General features: G+C 38.8%; 1 protein-coding gene across 8 annotated transcripts in view; it reads left to right on the top strand.

Moving 5' to 3' along the window:
- PPP2R2B (protein phosphatase 2 regulatory subunit Bbeta) overlaps positions 1–25285 on the top strand; it is a 503044-nt gene that overhangs the window by 39435 nt on the left and 438324 nt on the right. For 2 of the 8 annotated variants that reach the window (XM_058439987.1, XM_058439988.1), the window contains one exon: positions 9101–9172. The exons of 5 other annotated variants lie outside the window; for them this stretch is intronic. In XM_058439987.1, coding sequence (XP_058295970.1) covers positions 9101–9172 — 72 coding nt within the window. Of the gene's footprint in view, positions 1–9100; positions 9173–25285 lie in introns of those variants that run through there. One more of the 8 variants, XM_058439991.1, reaches the window with a different exon arrangement.

Here is a 25285-nt window from a genome sequence, read left to right as displayed (position 1 = left end):
CATTCCAGGCATAGGAGTGAATTTGCTCTTCCAGGCAGACCACTTGCAAAAGCATGATGTTTGGAAGAAAAAGAAAGGCAGTCTTAAGACAGAACCACTGAGAATGTTTTCATATCATGTTTATTCAGCAAGATATAGCTGCTGCATCAAAGCCTCCAGATAGAATTGTGCATATGCTCAGCTGTGTATATTCCTATAGAAACAGCAAGGCAGCCCTCTTAGGGGAGTTGACCAACAGTCAGTCTTACAAGCCAAGGTTAGGATGCCACGTATACCTTAATTAATAATCTTTTCATCATCCTACAACCCAGATGACAGGATGCTTAAGCATGTGAGTCGGAACCCCAAATGTAAAATCCTGCAGAAGCTAAAAAAAAAGAGCATGATACTGGCTGTTATGAATTTGTGAGTTCAAGCCCTGTCTAAAGGCAACACAATTCACTTTTTAAACAAAAAAGAAAGAAAGAAAATATATTGTGCAAGGAAAACAGAGTTGCCCCAGTCCTGTAGCACACCTATTCCCATCCCATTAGAAAGAATTATAAAATTTCTATGCAAGAGAAGACTTCTGAATTCATCTATGCCAGCCCTTCACAGGTGCCCTGAACCCCCTCACAACATTCCTGACCAGATAGCAACAGAGAGATCGCTCCCTCTCAAACCTGGCCATTCTACTTCTGGACAATGCCAAGTATGCCTAAGTCTTTAAATTGCACTGAAATCTATTTCTTAGAACTACCAAATAAGAAACCTGAGGCCCTTTCCTCATGAAAACTCTACATGAGAATGAGGAGGGTTTTCATACTCTCTACAGCCTAAAGATTTCAAATTCCTTCAAGCAGTGCCCTATGACTTCAGGGTGGTAATAAGCATTTAGGTGTTTAGCCCTATTCTAATTCTTTAATGTATTAGCTCACTTAGTGCTAATTACAGTCTAGTTAAGGGAAAGCATTTATTGTCCCCATTTTACAGATGCAGACACCAAGGCCCAGAAAGATAAGTAAGTTGCCCAAAGTCACATAGTTAGCAAGCAGGAGAAGTGGGATTTGGACCTATGTAGGCTGGCTCCACACCTCTGTTCTACCACTTCTGAGATGGAGGGAAAACACAGGCTTTACTGTTAGAGCCCTCATTTGAATAAAAGCTCCAACATGTCCCCAGGCCAACTGACTTCCCCTAACTAAGCCTCTGTTTCTTTATCTGTAAGGTGGTGGTCATAAAGCTTACTTCAGTATTGCTGTGAGATTAAATAAAATAATGCATGCAAAGAAGCAGCACAGTGCCTTGCACATACTGGGCATGCAGCAAAGTCTGAGGAAGTAAATGGGTGAATAATTAAATGAAGACCTCCTGGTCCTACCCTCCTGTATTAGTTTGCTAAGTCTGCCATAACAAAATGCCCAAGTCTGGGTGGCTTAAACAACAGTAGTTTATTTTCTCACAGTTCTGGAGGCTGAAAGTCTGACATCCAGGTCCCAGCAGGCTGGTTTCTCCTAGGGCCTCTCTCCTTGGCTTGCTGACGACCGCCTTCTCAACTGAGTCCTCACGTGGTCTTTACATTTCTCTTCTTGCAAAAACACCACCAGTCCTGCTAGATTAAGGTCCCACCCCTAATAACCTCATTTAACCATAATTACCTCCTTAATGGCCCTATTATTAAATGCAGCCACACTGGGGGTTGGGGCTTCAAACTATGACTTTGCAGGGGGGGACAATTTAGTCCGTAGCACCTCCCTCCCAAAGCTTTCTTACTCTTTGCCCCAATTCTCAAGCAAAAGACCTATTTTAGGTTGTCTTCAGGAGTTCAGCCAGGAACAGGGAGTTACAGCATAAATAAGGACAAAAGACTGAGAATAGGTGTATAATACATTATCACCGCAAATCATTGTTCCACAATTCAGACTGTATAGTATTCTGCAGCCTAGAAATAACGCAAACAAGCTACAAGTTATTAGCCCCTGATCTCCTCTAACTCTCCTCTTCACTCACCTCACTCCAGCCACACTGGCCTCCTTGCTGTTCTTCCAACAGACCATGTACAGCCCCTCTCCAGGGCCTTTCTACTTGTGGCTCCCTCTGTCTGGAACACTCTTCCCTCAGCCTCATGGTTCTTTTCCTCACTTTTTTGTCTTTGCACAATCATCCTACATACAGGCCTTCCTGCCTACTTTGTCTGAAAAGCACACCTCTCATCACTTACCCTTCATCTCACTCCCTAGATTTTCTTGCTACTTGACATATTATGTATTTGTTTATCATTTCTTTCTCTTGCTAGACTGCTAGCTCCATGAGAACAGGTACTTTGTGTTTTTGCTCATTATTGTACCTGGCATATAGTAGTGAATGATAAATCTTTGTTGGATGAATGAATAATCATCATGGTTAGTAGCAGCAAAAGGCTAAAAGTTTTTGTCTCCCTTTTTCTAGGACAGTAGTTTCCAAATGTTAGCTACCGTAAATAAGAATTATCTACAGTATTTGGCTTACAGATTTGTACTCAGTAACCAAAACTCTGGATAGTCCTATGGCACTTTTAATTAGAAGATCTCAAAGCAATCCCTCACACTGTCATCAACAAAGCTTTGTCACTGAGGTGTTAGACACCATGAAGCTATGGTAGAAAAGGGTTAAACAAATGAATAAAAAGCAAATAATAAAAATAAAGAAAATGAAGATCTGGGGACTTACAGCCCCCCTAAAGCTCTGAATCAGTAGATCCTGAGCTGATCCCAAGAATCACCATATTCAAGAAGTACCCTAGTGCCTTTTGAGGAAAAAACCCTAAGTGTAATACTTCAAGAAACTTTGTCCTAGGCTGACAAAGTTAAAAAAAAAAAAATGGCACCGCTGAACTTTGCATAGTCTCCTCCCTCCTTCCATGTCTAGTTCAGGGTATGGAAATTCTGGACTTAGCACCAGGGAACAATGATGGTAGAGAAAAGGGGATTAGATGTGCTGTTTATAATGCCCAGTTCTCTAAGTCTCAGTTGGAAAGAGCATAGCTGCAGACCTGCTAAAGGAAGGGTCTTACAGGTGAACTTAGAAGTAAAGGAACAATGTCAATTTTCTCCCTTGCCTGTGCACAGAGCTATTTTCTAGATGGCTGCTGCAGCCTGTGAGGAGAGGAGGGCACCCTCTGGCCCTTGGCAGTCCTCATCAAGTCAGACAGCCAGAGTTGGAAGCCCTTTTTAGATCCTGCCCGCCATCTTGCAGAGAGGTTAACCCAAAACCCTTGAGGTGAGCTGCCCAAAACCACACAGAGAATTCGTGTAAACTAGCAGGACTGAACCAGCCTGTGGACTCCAGAGTGGTGTTTTGGCCTCTGTACTTACATGCAAAGTGGTTTGACTGTTTCTGACATTCCTGGGAATACCTTAGAACAATGTGCTGACCTGAGTAGTAACTCTGTGAAGAGGGGAAAACACCTCAAGGATACACTATAAAGAATCGACTACCTTTAAGCCCCCAGGAGAGAACCAGCCTCAAGGTATTTTTAAATGGCTGAGGGAGGCATGTGTAATGGCGCTATTATTTTACAGTTTTTTTTTAAAGGAAACTCATCTTCTTTGAAATTGGCCCTATTTGTACAAAGAATGAGCTGAAAAGACTCTTCGCTGTTATTAAGCCTTCAAGAATGTTCTCATAAGTGCTAGCTTCCTCACATTGAGTACCTAACAAGGTAATTCATGGCCAGGGTATATGTTACATGTTTGCTCACATTGAGTGCCTGAAGCATCACTAAGTAATGGGCCAAGCCTGAGTGTTTTGAGCTCAGGGCTGGGGATTTGGGACAGTCAGATATTATGAACTGGTTCTCCTACAATTTCTCCAGTCTAGTCTCAAGCGTGACCCTGTGCTAACTTGCATTTGTCCCTGTCTAACTGACCCAGGATAAGCTTTCTGTACCTGCTAGGAAAAGCCTCCTCCAAATTCACTTTGTTTGCAGTTATTTCTAGTCTTCTGTTTTGAAATTGTACTTTAAACTTTGATTCAGATAAATTAGAGCTGAGATGATAAATGGAAGTGATCCTATAGGTAAGGCGGTGGCCAAGGCTCTCATTACAATTCTCTGTTGATCCTCAGATATGCTAGGGTATCATACAAAATTATTTATTTGAAACAGCATTATCAGGTCATAGCACAGACCTCACCAAACTGATTAAAGTTTGAGGCTTCCAGTGATACCCAATGTTCATTTAAAGACCCACTTGCCCAGCAAGACCTGATTTTATGGCATGGAAGAAGAAAGCCATCTTCACTCCATAAATTTTAGCTTTTTATAAGTGAGGCTCTCAAAGCTTGCCACTTAACTGGGTAAACAAATGAAATAAGATATGTAAAAGCATCTGAAACAGTGTCTGGGGCTTAGAAGGGACTCAATAAATGTTTCATTCTGCTCTTCCACCTGCCTTTGTCTACAGAGGAAATTTAGTGTTGGGCCATTTGTTGGTCCTTTTATTAAATATTACTTGAGCACCTACTATGTGTTGAGCATGCTTCTAGACACTGAGTATACAGTGCTGTAAAAGACAGATGGGTCTCTGCTCTCATCTTACATTCTGGTGGAAGGAAATGGTTGATTAATCATGACAAGCATTAGATCCAAATTAAGGTGGGAACTAAAAACAAGACATGAACAAGGAGATTCAGATAAAATTGAAATGATGAACTTGCATATACTGAACTGCAGAAATTGCCTCCAAATTGGTCCTCCTGCAAGTAGGCTTCATAGATGGTCTCTGTGGTAGGTTTCTGAGCAGTCGTGGCTCATTTAGGTGCTTACTGGTAAGTATTTCTCAGGCCCCAGTTGCAGATCTCTCTTTTCCCATCTTGTTCTCTAATTCTGCACAGACTGTGGGCAGATGCATGATCCTGCACAGAAGTAGAGCCCCCTGGGATCTAGCTGGGTCTTCAGACCCAAGGGACAGCATTCCTTTCTTCAGTGATTTTGAAGGCTCTGTGATGGATAAGCAGAGGTCAGGTTCTGGACCAATTACAATGAATACTGCCACCCACCTCATGGCACTTGCATACTAGTAGGGGAAAATAGCCATGGGGAACATCAGTAACTTTTAACATAGTGATAAGGGCTGGGAAGAACATAAAAACAGGATAAATCATGATAGTGACTGAGGGGTGATGGGTTACCAGGAATTGGGAAGACAGGGAAGGCATCTCTGAAGAGGTGCATTTGAGCTGAGGCTTGACTGATGGGAAAAGGGTCAGCAAGGCGAAGAGCCCAGTGGGCAGCATTCCAGGCACAGGGAACTGCAAGCACAGAGGACTGGACAAAGGCTGGAATAAATTCGATGTAGTATTCAAGGAATAGAAAGGTCATTGTGGAATACTGTATCTTTTCATGGTGGGGGTTGCAGTTTTGTTTAAAAAAATAAATAATCTCAAATACTTAAGCCCTCCTACTTCATTATATTTTTAAAAGAAGCAGTGTATCTTAGTAGTTGGAAAACGTGGATTCTGGAGGCAGTTTACTTAATCCTACAAGGAGATAATTTGGCCCTAGATCAGACCACCTGGGTTCAATCCTGGATTTTTCTACCTACTAGCTAAGTGACATTGAGCAACTTACAGAATCTTACTGTGCCTTGTTTGCCATAAAAAGGAGATAAGAATAATCCTATTGCACAGAAATCATTGATGATAAACTGGGATAATGAACATAAAGTGTTGACCAGCATAGGGAAAGTACCCAAAATACGTTGGCTATTATAATTCCTTCCTTGTTTCCTCTAGAAGTTTATTTTATTGATCATTGTTGCCATCCTTTTATCCCACCAGCCACTCACTGAACAGAATTCTAAACATAAAGTAGAAAATAGTTTCCCAAGAACTTTACAATTTGGGTATAGTTGAAATCTTTGAAAAGTTATCAATGTAATTTAATAAAGGAAGTGTTTAATGTAATTTAATAATGTCACTTAAAATTCTCATTAAATTGATTCTAGGCCCTGGAGAATTCTATCCCCAGGGGACACTATATAGCATTCCTCCATCAGACTCATTCTCCTTTCCCTGATTTTTCATAGCTTTTATCACCCATTCATGTTATGCATTCACTTATTTTGTTGCTTAATTTATAAGAATGTAAGCTCTGTGAGAACAAGGATTTGGCCTGCTTGTTCAATGAGCCATCCCCAATTCCCTCTGATAGTGTTCAAATACTAGAGCTCAATAAATTCTTGTTTACTGAATTTATGTCTCTATACACCCCTAAAAAATATACCAGGAAGTGGGTTTGCTAATGGGTCAAAGAACCTTAGTTCTAAAAGTATCCCATAATACAATCTGAGTGCCAGCTTCTCCGTGACCCAGGAGGGCAATGATTCTCCAACAGCAACTGATCTAATAAATACAAAACATTACATAAATTTACTACTAATTCCCTCAGCAAACATTTATTAGGTCTTGACTTTATGCCAAGCAGAGTATTAGATGCTGGTAAACAAGGATAAATAAAACAGAGTCCCTGGAGAGTACAGTCTTGTAGTTAATCACTCTAATTCTTATAAAAATCAGTATTATCTGTTCTTATGAATCTGAAGACTAGAACCTAGAGAATACATAAAACCTTCTGGCAATGTGCCTGTGAGTGGGCAGTCAGGAAATGCTGTTCCTTGTCTGACTCATCCCTCCTCACACCACTCTTAGGGTATTGGTGGTTTTCAGTACTATTCTGTGCCATTCTACAGATGGCGTAGATACATATCCCATGATACACAAAAGTTTCTCGCTCACTCAACACATACTTGTACACACACATACACCCCAATGTAGAATTCTCATTCAGCACTAAAATGAATGTTAGGAAACAAAGAACCTGAATACATAAATGCATTTATGTATATATTTATACATATATATTTATAATTACATACCTATATATACATATACATATATGTACATACACACACACACACCCCTTTGTCTGTCTCAGAGATTCAAGGATAAGTTCTCATCCTACTTTTTTTTGCCTAACAATTTACTCACATGTAGCTAAGTTTTTCTTGGATCATAATGCCAGAAGTCACTCTGTCTTTAGCCCTTTCTGATTTGAATACTGGTTACCTAAATAAGCCTGTGGTATAGACTCTTTCAGACAATTGATTCCACAGCCCCTGTTGCTGTGATTTAACTATCTTAGGCAAAAACGTAAATTTTTTTTTTCCTGAAGCTACTGTATGGTCCTTCAAGAGTTGTATGCTGGAGTGGTTAAACTCTCGTTAGACTGCCTGGGTTCCCATGCGCTCTACTGTATGCTAATGTGGGCAAAGTTACTTAACCTCTCTGGCATACAGTTTGCTCATCTAAAAACTTGAGTCATAATAAGACTGTATAGGGTTAATGTGGAATTAAATGAGCTAATTCATGGAGGGATTAGCAAAATCTCTGACACATTTCAATAGCTTAATAGAACTTGTTGATTTTCTTTTTCATACTTCCTCTCCACTGCATCCATCACTGGCTAATCTAGACACAAATTAAGCCATTACTAAATTTCACAAAAAGTCTTTCTAATGCTATGGTTCAATGGATTTTAAGGGCAGGGTTAATCCTCCAAATGCATAAAATAATCGCATTTAATCAAAACCACAATGAAATACCATCTCACACCAGTCAGAATGGCTATTATTAAAAAGTCAAAAAGACAACAGATGCTGGTGAGGTTGTGGAGAACAAGGAATGCTTTTACCCTATTGGTGGGAAGGTAAACCAGTTCAACCATTGTGGAAGACAGTGTGGCAATTCCTCAAAGACTTAGAAGCAGAACTACCATTTGACTCAGCAATCTCATTACTGGGTATATACCCAAATGAATATAAATTGTTCTATTATAAAGATATATGCATGTATATGTTCATTATGGAATTATTCACAATAGCAAATACATGGAGTCAACCTAAGTGCCCATCGATGATAGACTGGATAAAGAAAATGTGGTACATAGACACCATGGAATACTATGCAGCCATAAAAAGGATTGAGATCATGTCCTTTTCAGGGACATGGATGGAGCTGGAGGCCATTATCCTTGGCAAGCTAGCACAGGAACAGAAAACCAAATACTGCATGTTGTCTTTTGTAAGTGGGAGCTCAATGATGAGAACACAATGACACATGGGGGGAACAACACACACTGGGGTCTGTTGGAAGGTGGAGGGTGGGAGGAGGGAGAGCATCAGGAAGAAAATAGCTAATGGATTCTGGGCTTAGTTCCAGGGTGATGGGATGATGTGTGCAGCAAACCACCATGGTACACGTTTACCTATGTAACAAACCTGTGCATACTGCACATGTATCCCTGAACTTAAAATAAAAGTTGGAAATTTTAAAAAATAATCACTGTACTTTATACACAAAATATTAATATAGAACACTAAAATTCTAAGAAAATCGACTGAGAAAAAGCAACAATTATTACAACACTTTGTGAAGTGATTTGACATGATTATATTTTTATAGTACCAAACAACCAGGTAGAAAATTAAAATTTTAATCAATTATCTAGACATCCAAACTGTTTTTTTCCTTCAGTTTTCATTAAAACATTTGCAGTTATATAAAGACAGACTCTTCGTCTTTGAGGTTGTTTATCTTCCTAAGATTTTTCTTAACTATTTTTCTCTTTCCGTTCTCTCCTATTTCAAACTAAACTTCTTGGCAGATGTAAATGACTTTCTACTTTGCATGTAATTTTGTTTCTTGGATAACAGAATAAATGGGTCAAGCTAAGCCCCAAGATTAAATGGTCAAGCAAAGTCAGTCTTTCTGATTTTCCTGAACTCAAAGCCTTGAGAGTCTACTTATTATGGGGTTGTTCTAACAGAAGACAAAAGGATTCAGAGAGAATGACCTGACTTTGGTTTGTCCCTCTGATATGGTTTGGCTGTGTGTCCCCACCCAAATCTCAGGTCAAATTGTAACCCCCACATGTTGAAGAAGGGGCCTTGGGGGAGGTGACTGGATCATGGGGAGGCTTTCCCCCTGGCTGTTCTTGTGATAGAGTTCTCATGAGATCTAATGGTTGAAAAGTGTGGCACCTTCTCCCCTCACTCTCTTTCTTTCTCTCCTGCTACCATGTAAGATGTGCCTTGCTTCCCCTTCGCCTTCTGCCATGATTGTAAGTTTCCTGAGACCTCCCCAGCCATGCAGAACTGTGAGTCAATTAAACTTTTCTTTATAATTTACCCAGCCTCAGGCAGTTATTTATACAATAGCAGTGTGAGAATGAACTAATGCACCTTCCTTCTGGGAATGATGTTAAATGAGCTGAGTTCAGAGACTGCTACCAAAGTTTTATCTGGCTGTCATGATATGAAGTGTTCTCTCTCCCTTCCTCTTCCTCCCCCCACCCCACACCTCCCTCATTCTACCACCATCACTGATTACCAAAAGGGTTGTTTAAAAAAAGTTTCAGTCATCAGTCATCCAAAGTCTTTCTTATCATTAGCTGGTTCCTAAAGTTCACTTGAGATAGTAAAATGAAATACTGGTTAGCTTTGTGGTCTTGAGAAACTAATGGAAACATTCCAAAACTCATATATCTTATCTATAAAGTACACATTATAATAGGATCGAATTTAGAGGGTTGATGTAATAAATAAATGAGATAATCTAGCACATTGACAGGAACAAAAGATCAATTGAACATACACAAGCATTATTATTACGAGAAATATGTAATAGTTCTATAAGAAGAGAGAGGGTATAGGGAAAAATTTATGGATTTTAAACTTTACTTATTTCCCTTTAAGTAAAGAAAAAATAAACATGGACTCATTCCAAAGAAATGACATTTAGAAGAGCAGTGGCATGAGAGCTTGAGAGCATATTCCTTTCATTGTCATTCACTGCAATATTCCACAGATAAGTAATAAGGACCTACTATGGGTCATTATTTTATTATGGGTCACTATTATTTTAGAAGCTTGGAAAATGGTAATGAATAAAACAGACAATAAAAGGAAAAATATTCTAAATAAATAACTTGAGTTAGCTATAAAAATTGTGAAGAAGATAATACAGGATAGTGTGATAATGAAAGATTGAGTGGCCATTAAATATGGTGGTCCAGGAAGCTAAAGATTTGAAGGACATGAGGTCATCAGCCATACAAAAACCAGGGGGGAGGATCTTCTAGACAGAGGGAAAAGCAAGTAAAAGGGACCTTAAGCAGCAATGAGCTTACTATGTTAGCATAAAAGAAAGCAGAGCAGTGTGGCTAGAGCTTAGTTTGCAAGGGGAAGAATGATGAAGCCAGAGTCAGTATGGAAGGTAGGCGCTAGGCCATATATGGCCTTAAACACCATGGTAAGAAACTTGGCTTTAGCTTTATTTTCAGTGTAATAGGAAACCTTTGCAGTTTAAAGTAGGTTAAGGACTTAATTTTTTTTATTTTTAAGCTATTTGGTTGCTGTGTAGAGATAAATGATAGGGAAACAAGAGTAGGAGGCAAGAATACCAATAAGAGGCTATCACAGTTGGTGGACAAGAAAGGACAGAGGCTTGGATTAATGCAACAGCAGAGGAGGTGTAAAGAAATGAATAGATATTGGATCAATTATTTGGAGGCAGAGTTGATACGATTGCTAGTAAATTGGATAGGTTTAAGTATTTTGTCAATGAGGGAAATATGAGAGGCATCCCTGTGATGAAGGCTTGACTTGCCATGTAGGCTTTTAGGTAGCAAAGAATGAGGATGAATCATTACCTCCCAACCCACCATCTGTGTCCATCCCAAACCATCTACAACCTTCCCAACCCCATTCCAGTCAGAAGTCATCTAAGCAAAAAGAGGTACAGTCTAGCTATTAGTATCTTCTCAGGTTCATTCCACAAATAGTCATTCATATCTGTTACTATGTTCTAGAATAAGTTATGAGTACTGGTCATACAGTAGCAAGCAAGGTAAACACACCTCTGTTCCAGTGCAACTTATGTTCTAATGGGAGAAGTTAGTAAGATTAACTTTGAGTTGTGTATCATCCATCCATGGAGTGACATCAAATAGGCCATGAGTTTTGGGAAGAGAACAGAATAAGAGGTATAGATGGTAGTTAAAGCCATGTGCATGGGTGGTTATTAAGAGAAAAAGTAGAAATTGTAAATAGAAAGAGGCCCAGGACCAAACATTTATTGGCCTGACTTCCTGGTCAGTAATCTTCTCTACTGCTATAGTACAGCAGCTTTTAAGTCCATTGATTGCATTCTTAATTTGAGTATTTAATATTTATTTTATTAACCCAAGGTTTTTATTTGTCACTATGGCATGGTCTCATAATTTTCAAAAAATCAAAAAACAGTAGATGTTGGCGTGGATGCAGTGAACAGGGAACACTTCTACACTGCTGGTGGGAATGTAAACTAGTACAGCCACTATGAAAAACAATATGGAGAGTTTGGATATTCTTTAAAGAACTAAAAGTAGAACTACCATTTGATCCAGAAATCCCACGACTGGCTATCTACCCAGAGGAAAAGAAGTCATTATTTGAAAAAGATACTTGCACACACACGTTTATAGCAGCACAATTTACAATAGCAAAATGTGGAACCAACCCAAATGCCCATCAATAAACAAGTGGATAAAGAAACTGTGGTATATATACATACAATGGAATACTACACAGCCATAAATCAGAATGAATTAACAGCAGTTGCAGTGATCTGGATGAGAATGGAGACTATATTTTAAGTGAAGTAACTCAAGAATGGAACACCAAACATCTGTGTTTTCACTGATATGTGAGAGCTAAGCTATGAGGATGCAAAGGCATAAGAATGATACAGTGGACTTTAAGGACTTGGGGGAAAGAGGGAGAGGGGGACAAGGGCTAAAATACTATAAATACGGTGCAGTGTGTACTGCTTGGGTGATAGGTGAACCAAAATCTCACAAATCACCACTACAGAACTTATTCATGTAACCAAACAAGATAGACACACCTCTGTTCCAGTGCCATTCTTGCAGGAGTAAGGTGGTATTGCATTGTGGTTTTGATTTGCATTTCCCTGATCATTAGTGATGTTGAGCATTTTTTCATACATTTGTTGGCCATTTGTATATCTTCTTTTGAGAATTGTCTATTCATGTCCTTAGCCCACTTTTTGATGGGATTGTTTGTTTTTTTCTTACTGATTTGTTTGAGTTCGTTGTAGATTCTGGATATTAGTATTTTGTCAGATGTATAGATTGTGAAGATTTTCTCCCACTCTATAGGTTGTCTGTTTACTCTGCTTATTGTTCCTTTTGCTGTGCAAAAGCTCTTTAGTTTAATTAGGTTCCAGCTATTTATCTTTGTTTTTATTGCATTTGCTTTCAGTTCTTGGTCATTAAATCCTTGCCTAAGCCAATGTCTAGAAGGTTCTTTCCAGTGTTATCTTCTAGAATTTTTATAGTTTCACGTCTTCAGTTTAGCTCATTAATCCATCTTGAGTTGATTTTTGAATAAAGTGAGAGCTGAGAATCCAGTTTCATTATCCTACATGTGGCTAGGCAATTACCCCAGCACCATTTGTTGAAAAAAGTGTCCTTTCCCCACTTTATGTTTTTGTTTGCTTTGTGGAAGATCAGTTGGCTGTAAGTATTTGGGTTTATTTCTGGTTCTCTATACTTTTCCATTGATCTATGTGCCTAGGTATAAAGGATAGAAAATAAGAAAAAAGCCTAAAGATACAGGGGACATAACAACATATTTTTAATTGAGGTCTAAGAAGTATGACAGAGAGGTAATGAGCAATATCAATATTTGAGGAGATACCAGCTGAGATTTTTCTAAAATTTATGAAAACCATTGAACTACAGATTTAAGAACTGTTATTAACCCCAGTCAAGATAAATTAAAAAAAAAAATGACAATGCCTAGACACATCATAGTAAAACTGCTAAAAAACAAAACAAAATCTTAAAAATAGAGAGGAGGGGGGAGCCAAGATGGCCGAATAGGAACAGCTCCGGTCTCCAGCTCCCAGCCCCAGCGACACAGAAGACTGGTGATTTCTGCATTTCTGCTTGAGGTACCGGTTTCATCTCACTAGGGAGTGCCAAACAGTGGGTGCAGGACAGTCGGTGAAGCACACTGTGCGCGAGCCGAAGCAGGGCGAGGCACTGCCTCACTCGGGAAGCGCAAGGGGTCAGGGAGTTCCCTTTCCTAGTCAAAGAAAGGGGTAACAGACGGCACCTGGAAAATCGGGTCAGTCCCACCCTCATACTGCGCTTTCCCAACGGGCCTGGAAAACGGCACACTAGGAGATTTTATCCCGCACCTGGCTCGGAGGGTCCTATGCCCACGGAGTCTCGCTGATTGCTAGCACAGCAGTCTGAGATCAAGCTGCAAGGCGGCAGCGAGGCTGGGGGAGGGGCGCCCGCCATTACCCAGGCTTGCTTAGGTAAACAAAGCAGCCAGGAAGCTCGAACTGGGTGGAGCCCACCACAGCTCAAGGAGGCCTGTCTGCCTCTGTAGGCTCCACCTCTGGGGGCAGGGCACAGACAAACAAAAAGTCAGCAGGAATCTCCAGAGACTTAAATGTCCCTGTCTGACTGACAGCTTTGAAGAGAGTAGTGGTTCTCCCAGCACGCAGCTGGAGATCTGAGAACGGACAGACTGCCTCCTAAAGTGGGTCCCTCACCCCTGAGCAGCCTAACTGGGAGGCACCACCCCAGAAGGGAAAGACTGACACCTCACTGGGCCAGGTACTCCTCTGAGACAAAACTTCCAGAGGAACTATCAGACAGCTGAATTGGTGGTCTCACGAAAATCCGCTGTTCTGCAGCCACCGCTGCTGACACCCAGCCAAACAGGGTCTGGAGTGGACCTCTAGTAAACTCCAACAGACCTGCAGCTGAGGGTCCTGTCTGGTAGAAGGAAAACTAACAAACAGAAAGGACATCCACACCAAAAACCCATCTGTACATCACCATCATCAAAGTCGAAAAGTAGATAAAACCGCAAAGATGGGGAAAAAACAGAGCAGAAAAACTGGAAACTCTAAAAAGCAGAGCACCTCTCCTCCTCCAAAGGAATGCAGTTCCTCACCAGCAATGGAACAAAACTGGATGGAGGATGACTTTGACGAGTTGAGAGAAGAAGGCTTCAGACGATCAAACTACTCTGAGCTACGAGAGGAAATTCAAAACAATAGCAAAGAAGTTAAAAACTTTGAAAAAAATTAGAAGAATGGATAACTAGAATAACCAATGGAGAGAAGGGCTTAAAGGAGATGGAGGAGCTGAAAGCCAAGTTTCGAGAACTACGTGAAGATTACAGAAGCCTCAGTAGCAGATGCGATCAACTGGAAGAAAGGGTATCGCAGATGGAAGATGAAATGAATGAAATGAAGCAAGAAGGGAAGTCTAGAGAAAAAAGAATAAAAAGAAATGAACAAAGCCTCCAAGAAATTTGGGACTACGTGAAACGACCAAACCTACGTCTGATTGGTGTACCTGAAAATGATGGGGAGAATGGAACCAAGTTGGAAAACACTCTGCAAGATATTATCCAGGAGAACTTCCCCAATCTAGCAAGGCAGGCCAACATTCAGATTCAGGAAATACAGAGAACGCCACAAAGATACTCCTCGAGAAGAGCAACTCCAAGACACATAATTATCAGATTCACCAAAGTTGAAATGAAGGAAAAAATGTTAAGGGCAGCCAGAGAGAAAGGTCGGGTTACCCACAAAGGGAAGCCCATCAGGCTAACAGCTGATCTCTCGGCAGAAACTCTACAAGCCAGAAGAGAGTGGGGGCCGATATTCAACATTCTTAAAGAAAAGAATTTTCAACCCAGAATTTGCTATCCCGCCAAACTAAGCTTCATAAGTGAAGGAGAAATAAAATACTTTACAGACAAGCAAACGCTGAGTGATTTTGTCACCACCAGGCCTGCCCTAAAAGAGCTCCTGAAGGAAGCACTAAACATGGAAAGGAACAACCGGTACCAGCCACTGCAAAAACATGCCAAATTGTAAAGACCATCGAGGCTAGGCAGAAACTGCATCAACTAATGAGCAAAATAACCAACTAACATCATAATGACAGGATCAGATTCACACATAACAATATTAACGTTAAATGTAAATGGGCTAAATGCTCCAATTAAAAGACACAGACTGGCAAACTGGATAATGAGTCAGGACCCATCAGTGTGCCGTATTCAGGAAACCCATCTCACGTGCAGAGACACACATAGACTCAAAATAAAGGGATGGAGGAAGATCTATCAAGCAACTGGAAAACAAAAAAAGGCAGGGGTTGCAATCCTAGTCTCTGACAAAATAGACTTTAAACCAACAAAGATCAAAAGACACAAAGAAGGCCATTACATAATGGTAAAGGGATCAATTCAACAAGAAGAGCTAACTATCCTAAATATATATGCACCCAACACAGGAGCACCCAGATTCATAAAGCAAGTCCTGAGTGACCTACAAAGGGACTTAAACTCCCACACAATAATAATGGGAGATTTTAACACCCCACTGTCAACATTAGACAGATCATCTAGACAGAAAGTTAACAAGGATATCCAGGAATTGAACTCAGCTCTAAACAAAGTGGACCTAATAGACATCTACAGAACTCTCCACCCCAAATCAACAGAATATACATTTTTTTCAGCACCACACCACACCTATTCCAAAATTGACCACATAGTTGGAAGTAAAGCTCTCCTCAGCAAATGTAAAAGAACAGAAATTATAACAAACTGTCTCTCAGACCACAGTGCAATCAAACTAGAACTCAGGATTAAGAAACTCACTCAAAACCGCTCAACTACATGGAAACTGAACAACCTGCTCCTGAATGACTATTGGGTACATAATGAAATGAAGGCAGAAATAAAGATGTTCTTTGAAACCAACGAGAACAAAGACACAACATACCAGAATCTCTGGGACACATTCAAAGCAGTGTGTAGAGGGAAATTTATAGCACCAAATGCCCACAAGAGAAAGCAGGAAAGATCCAAAATTGACACCCTAACATCACAATTAAAAGAACTAGAAAAGCAAGAGCAAACACATTCAAAAGCTAGCAGAAGGCTAGAAATAACTAAAATCAGAGCAGAACTGAAGGAAATAGAGACACAAAAAACCCTTCAAAAAATTAATGAATCCAGGAGCTGGTTTTATGAGAAGATCAACAAAATTGATAGACCGCTAGCAAGACTAATAATGAAGAAAAGAGAGAAGAATCAAATAGATGCAATAAAAAATGACAAAGGGGATATCACCACCGATCCCACAGAAATACAATCTACCATCAGAGAATACTACAAACACCTCTATGCAAATAAACTAGAAAATCTAGAAGAAATGGATAAATTCCTCGACAAATACACCCTCCCAAGACTAAACCAGGAAGAAGTTGAATCTCTGAATAGACCAATAACAGGTTCTGAAATTGTGGCAATAATCAATAGCTTACCAACCAAAAAGAGTCCAGGACCTGATGGATTCACAGCTGAATTCTACCAGAGGTACAAGGAGGAACTGGTACCATTCCTTCTGAAACTATTCCAATCGATAGAAAAAGAGGGAATCCTCCCTAACACATTTTATGAAGCCAGCATCATCCTGATACCAAAGCCAGGCAGAGACACAACCAAAAAAGAGAATTTCAGACCAATATCCTTGATGAACATTGATGCAAAAATCCTCAATAAAATACTGGCAAACCGAATCCAGCAGCACATCAAAAAGCTTATCCACCATGATCAAGTGGGCTTCATCCCTGGGATGCAAGGCTGGTTCAACATATGCAAATCAATAAATGTAATCCAGCATACAAACAGAACCAAAGACAAAAACCACATGATTATCTCAATAGATGCAGAAAAGGCCTTTGACAAAATTCAACAACCCTTCATGCTAAAAACTCTCAATAAATTAGGTATTGATGGGACGTATCTCAAAATAATAAGAGCTATATACGACAAACCCACAGCCAATATCATACTGAATGGGCAAAAACTGGAAGCATTCCCTCTGAAAACTGGCACAAGACAGGGATGCCCTCTCTCACCGCTCCTATTCAACATAGTGCTGGAAGTTCTGGCCAGAGCAATCAGGCAGGAGAAGGAAATAAAGGGTATTCAATTAGGAAAAGAGGAAGTCAAACTGTCCCTGTTTGCAGATGACATGATTGTATATCTAGAAAATCCCATTGTCTCAGCCCAAAATCTCCTTAAGCTGATTAGCAACTTCAGCAAAGTCTCAGGATACAAAATCAATGTACAAAAATCACAAGCATTCTTGTACACCAATCACAGACAAACAGAGAGCCAAATCATGAGTGAACTCCCATTCACAATTGCTTCAAAGAGAATAAAATACCTAGGAATCCAACTTACAAGGGATGTGAAGGACCTCTTCAAGGAGAACTACAAACCACTGCTCAATGAAATCAAAGAGGATACAAACAAATGGAAGAACATTCCATGCTCATGGGTTGGAAGAATCAATATCGTGAAAATGGCCATACTGCCCAAAGTAATTTATAGATTCAATGCCATCCCCATCAAGCTACCAATGACTTTCTTCACAGAATTGGAAAAAACTACTTTAAAGTTCATATGGAACCAAAAAAGAGCCCACATCGCCAAGTCAATCCTAAGCCAAAAGAACAAAGCTGGAGGCATCATGCTACCTGACTTCAAACTATACTACAAGGCTACAGTAACCAAAACAGCATGGTACTGGCACCACAACAGAGATATAGATCAATGGAACAGAACAGAGCCCTCAGAAATGATGCCGCATATCTACAACTATCTGATCTTTGACAAACCTGACAAAAACAAGAAATGGGGAAAGGATTCCCTATTTAATAAATGGTGCTGGGAAAACTGGCTAGCCATATGTAGAAAGCTGAAACTGGATCCCTTCCTTACACCTTATACAAAAATTAATTCAAGATGGATTAAAGACTTAAATGTTAGACCTAAAACCATTAAAATCCTACAAGAAAAGCTAGGCAATACCATTCAGGCCATGGGCGTGGGCAAGGACTTCATGTCTAAAACACCAAAAGCAATGGCAACAAAAGCCAAAATTGACAAATGGGATCTCATTAAACTAAAGAGCTTCTGCACGGCAAAAGAAACTACCATCAGAGTGAACAGGCAACCTACAGAATGGGAGAAAATTTTTGCAACCTACTCATCTGACAAAGGGCTAATATCCAGAATCTACAATGAACTCAAACAAATTTACAAGAAAAAAACAAACAACCCCATCAAAAAGTGGGCAAAGGACATGAACAGACACTTCTCAAAAGAAGACATTTATGCAGCCAGAAAACACATGAAGAAATGCTCATCATCACTGGCCATCAGAGAAATGCAAATCAAAACCACAGTGAGATACCATCTCACACCAGTTAGAATGGCCATCATTAAAAAATCAGGAAACAACAGGTGTTGGAGAGGATGTGGAGAAATAGGAACACTTTTACACTGTTGGTGGGACTGTAAACTAGTTCAACCATTGTGGAAGTCAGTGTGGCGATTCCTCAGGGATCTCGAACTAGAAATACCATTTGACCCAGCCATCCCATTACTGGGTATATACCCAAAGGACTATAAATCATGCTGCTATAAAGACACATGCACACGTATGTTTATTGCAGCACTATTCACAATAGCAAAGAGTTGGAACCAACCCAAATGTCCAACAACGATAGACTGGATTAAGAAAATGTGGCACATATACACCATGAAATACTATGCAGCCATAAAAAATGATGAGTTCGTGTCCTTTGTAGGGACATGGATGAAACTGGAAAACATCATTCTCAGTAAACTATCGCAAGGACAAAAAACCAAACACCGCATGTTCTCACTCATAGGTGGGAATTGAACAATGAGAACTCATGGACACAGGAAAGGGAACATCACATTCCGGGTACTGTTGTGGGGTGGGGGGTGGGGGGGGCGGGGACAGCATTAGGAGATATGCCTAATGCTAAATGACGAGCTAATGGGTGCAGGAAATCAACATGGCACATGGATACATATGTAACAAACCTGCACCTTGTGCACATGTACCCTAAAACCTAAAGTATAATAAAAAAAAAAAAATCACTGGATTCAAAAAAAAAAAAAAAATAGAGAGGAACACATACTACCATGAAAACACAGTTGGACAGCTGAATTTTTAATGAAATTATGGAACCCCAAAGACAATAGAGTCACAGCTTTAAAATGCTGAAAGGAGCTAAATGCCACTCTAGAATGCTCTATCTAATAAAATAACCCTTAAGATAAAAGCAAAATAAAGATTTTTTTCTTTTGAGATGGAGTCTCGCTCTCTTGCCCAGGCTGGAGTGCCACGGCGCGATCTCAGCTCACTGCAAGCTCCGCCTCCCGAGTTCACACCATTCTCCTGCCTCAGCCTCCCAAGTAGCTGGGACTACAGGCGCCCGCCACCACGCCCAGCTAATTTTTTGTATTTTTTAGTAGATACGGGGTTTCACAGTGTTAGCCAGGATGGTCTCTACCTCCTGACCTCATGATCCGCCCACCTTGGCCTCTCAAAGTGCTGGGATTACAGGCGTGAGCCACCGCACATGGCCATAAAGATGTTTTTAAATGAGTAAAATATGAGATAATTTATTGCAAGAAGAGACATGTATTTAAAATACAGAAGTGAGTGAAGAATAATGAAAAGTGTTGTATGTTGATAGAAAAATGAACAGAAATAATAACATCATGTAAAGTTTAAAATAGGGGACAAAAATAACACAAATAATGGAATGAAGGGATTAAGGGAGTTAAAGTTATTAAGCTCTCTTAGATTTTGGGGGAAGTAGTAAGATAGCTAATATAAATTAGACTTTAGTAATTAATAGATGTATGTTGCAATTTCTGGTGCAATCAATATTTCTTAAATGGTAAAATAATTCATCAGTTACAAGCTAATAGAGGGAAATTTCAGAAGTTAAAAATACATTCCTAGCCCAAAATAAAACAAATAAACCTATGGTAGTTACATTAATTGTAAATGGACTAAAAAGCTAAAGGCTAGTTCTAGAACTGAATTTTTAAAAATTATATTATCAACAAGCATGAAAAAGTCTCTCAGCAAGCTTCATGTAGAAGGGAACTTTTTAATGGGATATTTTCATAGAAAATATGAAAGTACTTATAGGCAAACTATTAGAATAAACAGGTAATTTCACAAGGTGTTTAGATACCTAATTAACATGTAAAATGAATTTATATCTTCACATGATAACAACAAACATTTAAAATGATTTGGGGGGTTATATCATTTATAAGAGCAACATAACATCAACTACTTAGGAATAAATCTAAGTACAGAGGGTCAAAACATCAATACCAAAAAACTTTATTAGCAGAAAGTAAGGAAGACAAGTGACTGGAGGAATATATCATGTTCACAGATGGAAAGACTCAACGTTGTAAAGTTGCTTATTCTTTCCTAGGTGATATACAGCAACATGCAATTCTAATAAAAATTTCAGGATTGTTTTTGTGGAAACTGAAAAGCTAATTCTTAATTTATATAGAAATGTAAAGCACAAAAAGCCAGCCAACACAATTGGAAGAATAGTAGAGGAATTTACCACTTATATTAGTCAGCTGGGGCTGTCATAACAGAATATCAGAGACTGGGTAGCTTCAACAATAGAGACTGATTTTCTTAAAGTTCCAGAGGCTAGATTAAGGTGCTGGCAGGATGGGTTTCTGGTGAAGCCTCTCTTCTTGGCTTGCAGACAGCTTCCTTCTTGCCGTGACCTCACATGGCCTTTCCTTTATGTGTGCCCACTCTTGGTGTCTTTTCCTTTTCTTGTAAGTATACCAGTCCTATTGCATCAGGACCTCACTTTTATAACTTTATGTAACCTTATTTACCTCCTTAAAGACCCTTTATCCAAATACTGTCACATTGGGAGGTTAGGGTTTTAATATATAAATTTGCAGGGGGGCACAGTTCAGTCTAGAACATCACCTATTAAGATATCTTATAAAACATCAATAATTAAGATATTGGGTATTGGATACAGGACAAACAAATAAATCAATGGAATATAATAAAGTCCAGAAACACATTTATATGGATTTCCAATCTTTGAAAAGATGGCATTGCAGAGCAATGGAGAAAATGTGGTCTTTTCAATAAATGGTGTGGAGAAAATTTGAAATTATTTGGGGAAAAATAATCTTGGTCCCTACCACAGGCACATAAAGCAATTTCAGATGAAATGTTTAAAATGTGTAAAATAAAACACTAAACTTTCTAGACCATAACATAAGATAAAATATTGACAACCTTAGGTAGGTTAAAACCTTTAAAATGACATAAAAGCTGATAATAATCATAGAAGGAAATATTGATAAATTAGACTACATTAAAGTTAAATTTTCCTATTCATCAAAAGGAGTTAAAAGACTAAAAAGGCAAGCCACAGGGTAGAAAAATAGGTTAGAAAAGCAGGTGACTACCAACAGACTTAACATCAGATTATAAGGAACTACAAATAAGAAAGACTCTGACAGCTCAATAGAATAATAGGCAAGAGACTTGACAGGCATTTCAAAAAAGAGAATAAGTACTCGAAAATGTCGTCAATTCTATTATCAGGAAATGCACATTAAAGCCACAATGGAATACCACTACATACTGATCAGAATGGCTAGAATTAAAAGGACTAAAAACATCAATGGTGGTGAAGGATATTGTGATACTAAAAATCTCATATGCTACCAGTGAGAGTATAAATTATTACAACCACTTTGGAAAATGGGTAAATCCACTAAAACTGCACATACCCATACAGTAAATCCAACTGTTCTACTAAGTATATATCCAAGAGAAACACATACATATATTCACCAAAAGACATGTATAAGAATGTTCATAGCAGTACTGTTCATGATAATCCCGAATGAAAACAACTCAAAGTCCATAAAAAATAGAATGACTAAGTAAATTGTGAGATATTTATACAAAGGACTGCTTACAAGAATGAAAATACACTGTATTGCTTCATTTATATACATTTCAAAAACAAAATATCGGAAGTTAGGATAGTGTTTGCTTTGGGATAAAATGGGGAATGACTGAGGTAGGAATCCAAAGGTGTTTTTTGAGTATTCATTCTATTTCTTGATCTAGGTGGTGGTAACATGGGTGAAAAAAAATCAGCATTCAGTGCCCTTTCTGTACACCTGTTACTCTTCAATTTAAAAAGCATAGTGCAGTAATCAGGGGCTAAATTATTATTATCCTTGGTCCTGCAGGATCAAGAAGGGAGAAGAGGTTACTGAATCCTAAAAATGAGAAGTCCTATTGAGTTCTTTGCTTCTAGAGGAGCCAAGGGCTTCTGTTAAGAGGTAAAGCCAACTGAAGACCTTGCAGAAAATAATATGTGTATGTAAATATCTCCCACCTTCCCTGTTATCTCCTCTTGGGAATTCCTATAGGCTAAACCCAACCAGCAGTCAGAGAGCATGGAAAGTTGTTGATAAAGTCAACTTCAAGGGTCTCATCTGCCTGAAGTACAGACAAAAGCCACAAAGTCCGTGCCAGCAGAGTTGCATCTTGTTAAAAAGATGTCCTGGAAGCCCCAACCACGGACTTCTCTTATCTCTCATTGCCCAAAAGAGACACGTAAGCACCCATAACTGAAAGTGAAGTTGAGAAAATGTATTTTTAAATGAACTTTGTTGGGACATAATTTATATGCAGTAAAATGCACCCATTTTAAAGAGTGTAATTCAAGGAGTTTTAACACATATATACTCCCATTGATCATCACCACAGTGAAGATACAGAACATTTCAATCATCCCAAAAAGACCAGTGACCATTTAGAGTGAATTTCCTTAGGCATCCACACTAAATTTTTTTTTTTTTTTTTTTTAGACCGAGTCTCACTTTGTTGCCAGGCTGGACTGGTGCAGTGGTGCAATCTTGGCTAACTGCAACCTCTGACTCCCTGGTTCAAGCGATTCTCCTGCCTCAGCCTCCCAAGTAGCTGGGATTGCAGGCACATGCCACTACTCGCAGCTAATTTTTGTATTTTTAGTAAAGATGGGGCTTCACCATGTTGGCCAGGATGGTCTTGATCTCCTGACCTCGTGATCCGCCGGCCTCTGCCTCACAAAGTGCTGGGATTAGAGGTGTGAACCACCGCGCCCAGCCCACTAATATTTAATTGAAGTGAAATCCATACAACATAAAATTTACGTTTTCTGATGAACAATGCAGTAGTATTTAGTACATTTGCAATGTTGTATAACCACACTGACTTGATCATTATATGTTGGCTTATCCTTGTAGAACTTGATATAAATGGATTTGTATTGTATGCGTTCCTTTTTGTCTGACGTCTTCCAGCAAAATGTTCTTGTGATTCATCCATGTTATTGCATGGCAGTAGTTCCTTCATTTTATCACTGCATAGTATTCTATTGTGTGAATATACCAAAATTTGTTTATTCTTTTACTTGAGAATAGATATTTGTGTGGCTTCCAGTTTCTATTATGAAAAAAGCTACTGGGAACTGTGTTTTACAAAGCTTTTTGAGAACACATGCTTTGATTGCCTCTGAGTAAATACTAGGAGTAGAACTGCTGGGTCATGTGGTTAGTGCATATTTAGTATTATAAGAAATTTCCAAACTATTTTCCAAAGTAGTTTACACTCTCACCAGCAGTGTACGAGAGTTCCAGTTGCTCCACATAATGGCCAACATTTGCAATTGCTACTCTTTTTGAGAATTCTAGTGAGTGTGTAGTAGTATCTTCTCATGGTTTTAATTTTTGTTTCCCTCGTGGCTAAAGATATTGAACATTTATTCACGTGCTTATTGGTCATTTGTATATTTTTGAGAAATATTTATTTAAATAGTTGTCTATTTAAAACAGCTTTGTTGAGGTATAGTTGGCATACAGTAAATTGTACATAATAAAATGCACAAGTACATAAGTTTTGACATATATAGAGAGATATATACACATGAAACTATCACTAATTAAGAGAATGAAAATATCTATTACCCTCAAAAAGTTTCTTGTGCCTCTTTGTAATCCATCCCTTTCCCTAGCCCTCTTTCTGCCACTGTAGATTAGTTTGCATTTTCTAGAATTTTATATATATAAATTCATAGAGTATGTATTTTTCCTGGCTTCTTTAACTCAGCATCATTGTTTTGAGATCCATGAATGTTACTGTGTGTAGCAATAGTTCGATCTTTTTATTGCTGAAAAGTATCCCATTGTATGGATATACCATAGTTTGTCTATCTGTTGGTGGATATTTGGATTGTTTCCAGTTTGGGGCTATTATTATATAAATAAACTTGCTATTCTTTATATGGAGATCTATCCTTTTTGCCTCTGGAATAGGTACTTAGGTGTAGAATGGTTTGAGCATATGATAGGGGAACATTTTAAGAAACTGTCAAATTGTTTTCTACAGTGATTGTGCCATTTTACATTGTCACCAGCAATGTATGAGAGTTCCAGTTCCTCAGCATTCTCACTACCACTTGGTAGAGAAAGTCTTTTTATTTTTATTCATTCTACTAAGAGTATAGTGGTATTTCACTGCAGTTTGAATTTATATTTCCCTAATGACTAAGGAAGCAGGGCATCTTTTTATGTTCTTATTTGCTTACTTATAAATGCTAACTTTTGTTATGGATTACCATATCTGTTTCCAGTTTTAGTTTCCTCTGTGTCTTCTTTGGTGAAATGTCTGTTCAAATATTTTGCTCATCTTTCAGTTGGATTGTTTGCTTTCTTACAATTGAGTTTTGAGAGTCCTTTATATATTCTAGATCCAAGTCCTGTTATCAGGAATGTGATTTACAAATATTTTCTCATGGCCTATGGTTTATCTTTTCATTCTCTTCATGGTATCTTTTACATAGCAGAAGTTTTTAATTTTGATGAAGTTCAGTTTATTAATGTCTTTCTTATAAATCATGCTTTGGTGTCATATCTAAGAAATCTTTGCTTAACTTAAGGTTATAAAGATTTTCTCCTATTTTGGGTTTTTTTTGTTTGTTTGTTTTTGTAATGTCTTCGCGTGACTTTAGCGTTGGGGTAATGCTTGCCTCCTATAACATGTTAGGGATTGTTTCTTCCTTCTCCATTTTTTGAGTGAGTTTACATAAGATTGGTATTTCTTTCTTAAATATTTGAAGGAATTTATCATTGCAACCATTTGGATCCACATTTTGGGGATGATTTTTTATTAAAAATGTGATTCCTCTAGTAGGTTATAGGAATTTTCA

Source organism: Hylobates moloch, unplaced genomic scaffold (genome assembly GCF_009828535.3).
Source record: "Hylobates moloch isolate HMO894 unplaced genomic scaffold, HMol_V3 SCAFFOLD_6, whole genome shotgun sequence".
Taxonomy (NCBI): domain Eukaryota; kingdom Metazoa; phylum Chordata; class Mammalia; order Primates; family Hylobatidae; genus Hylobates; species Hylobates moloch.
Note: the sequence above shows the minus strand (reverse complement) of the source record. Positions and strands in the feature narration are given on the sequence as shown.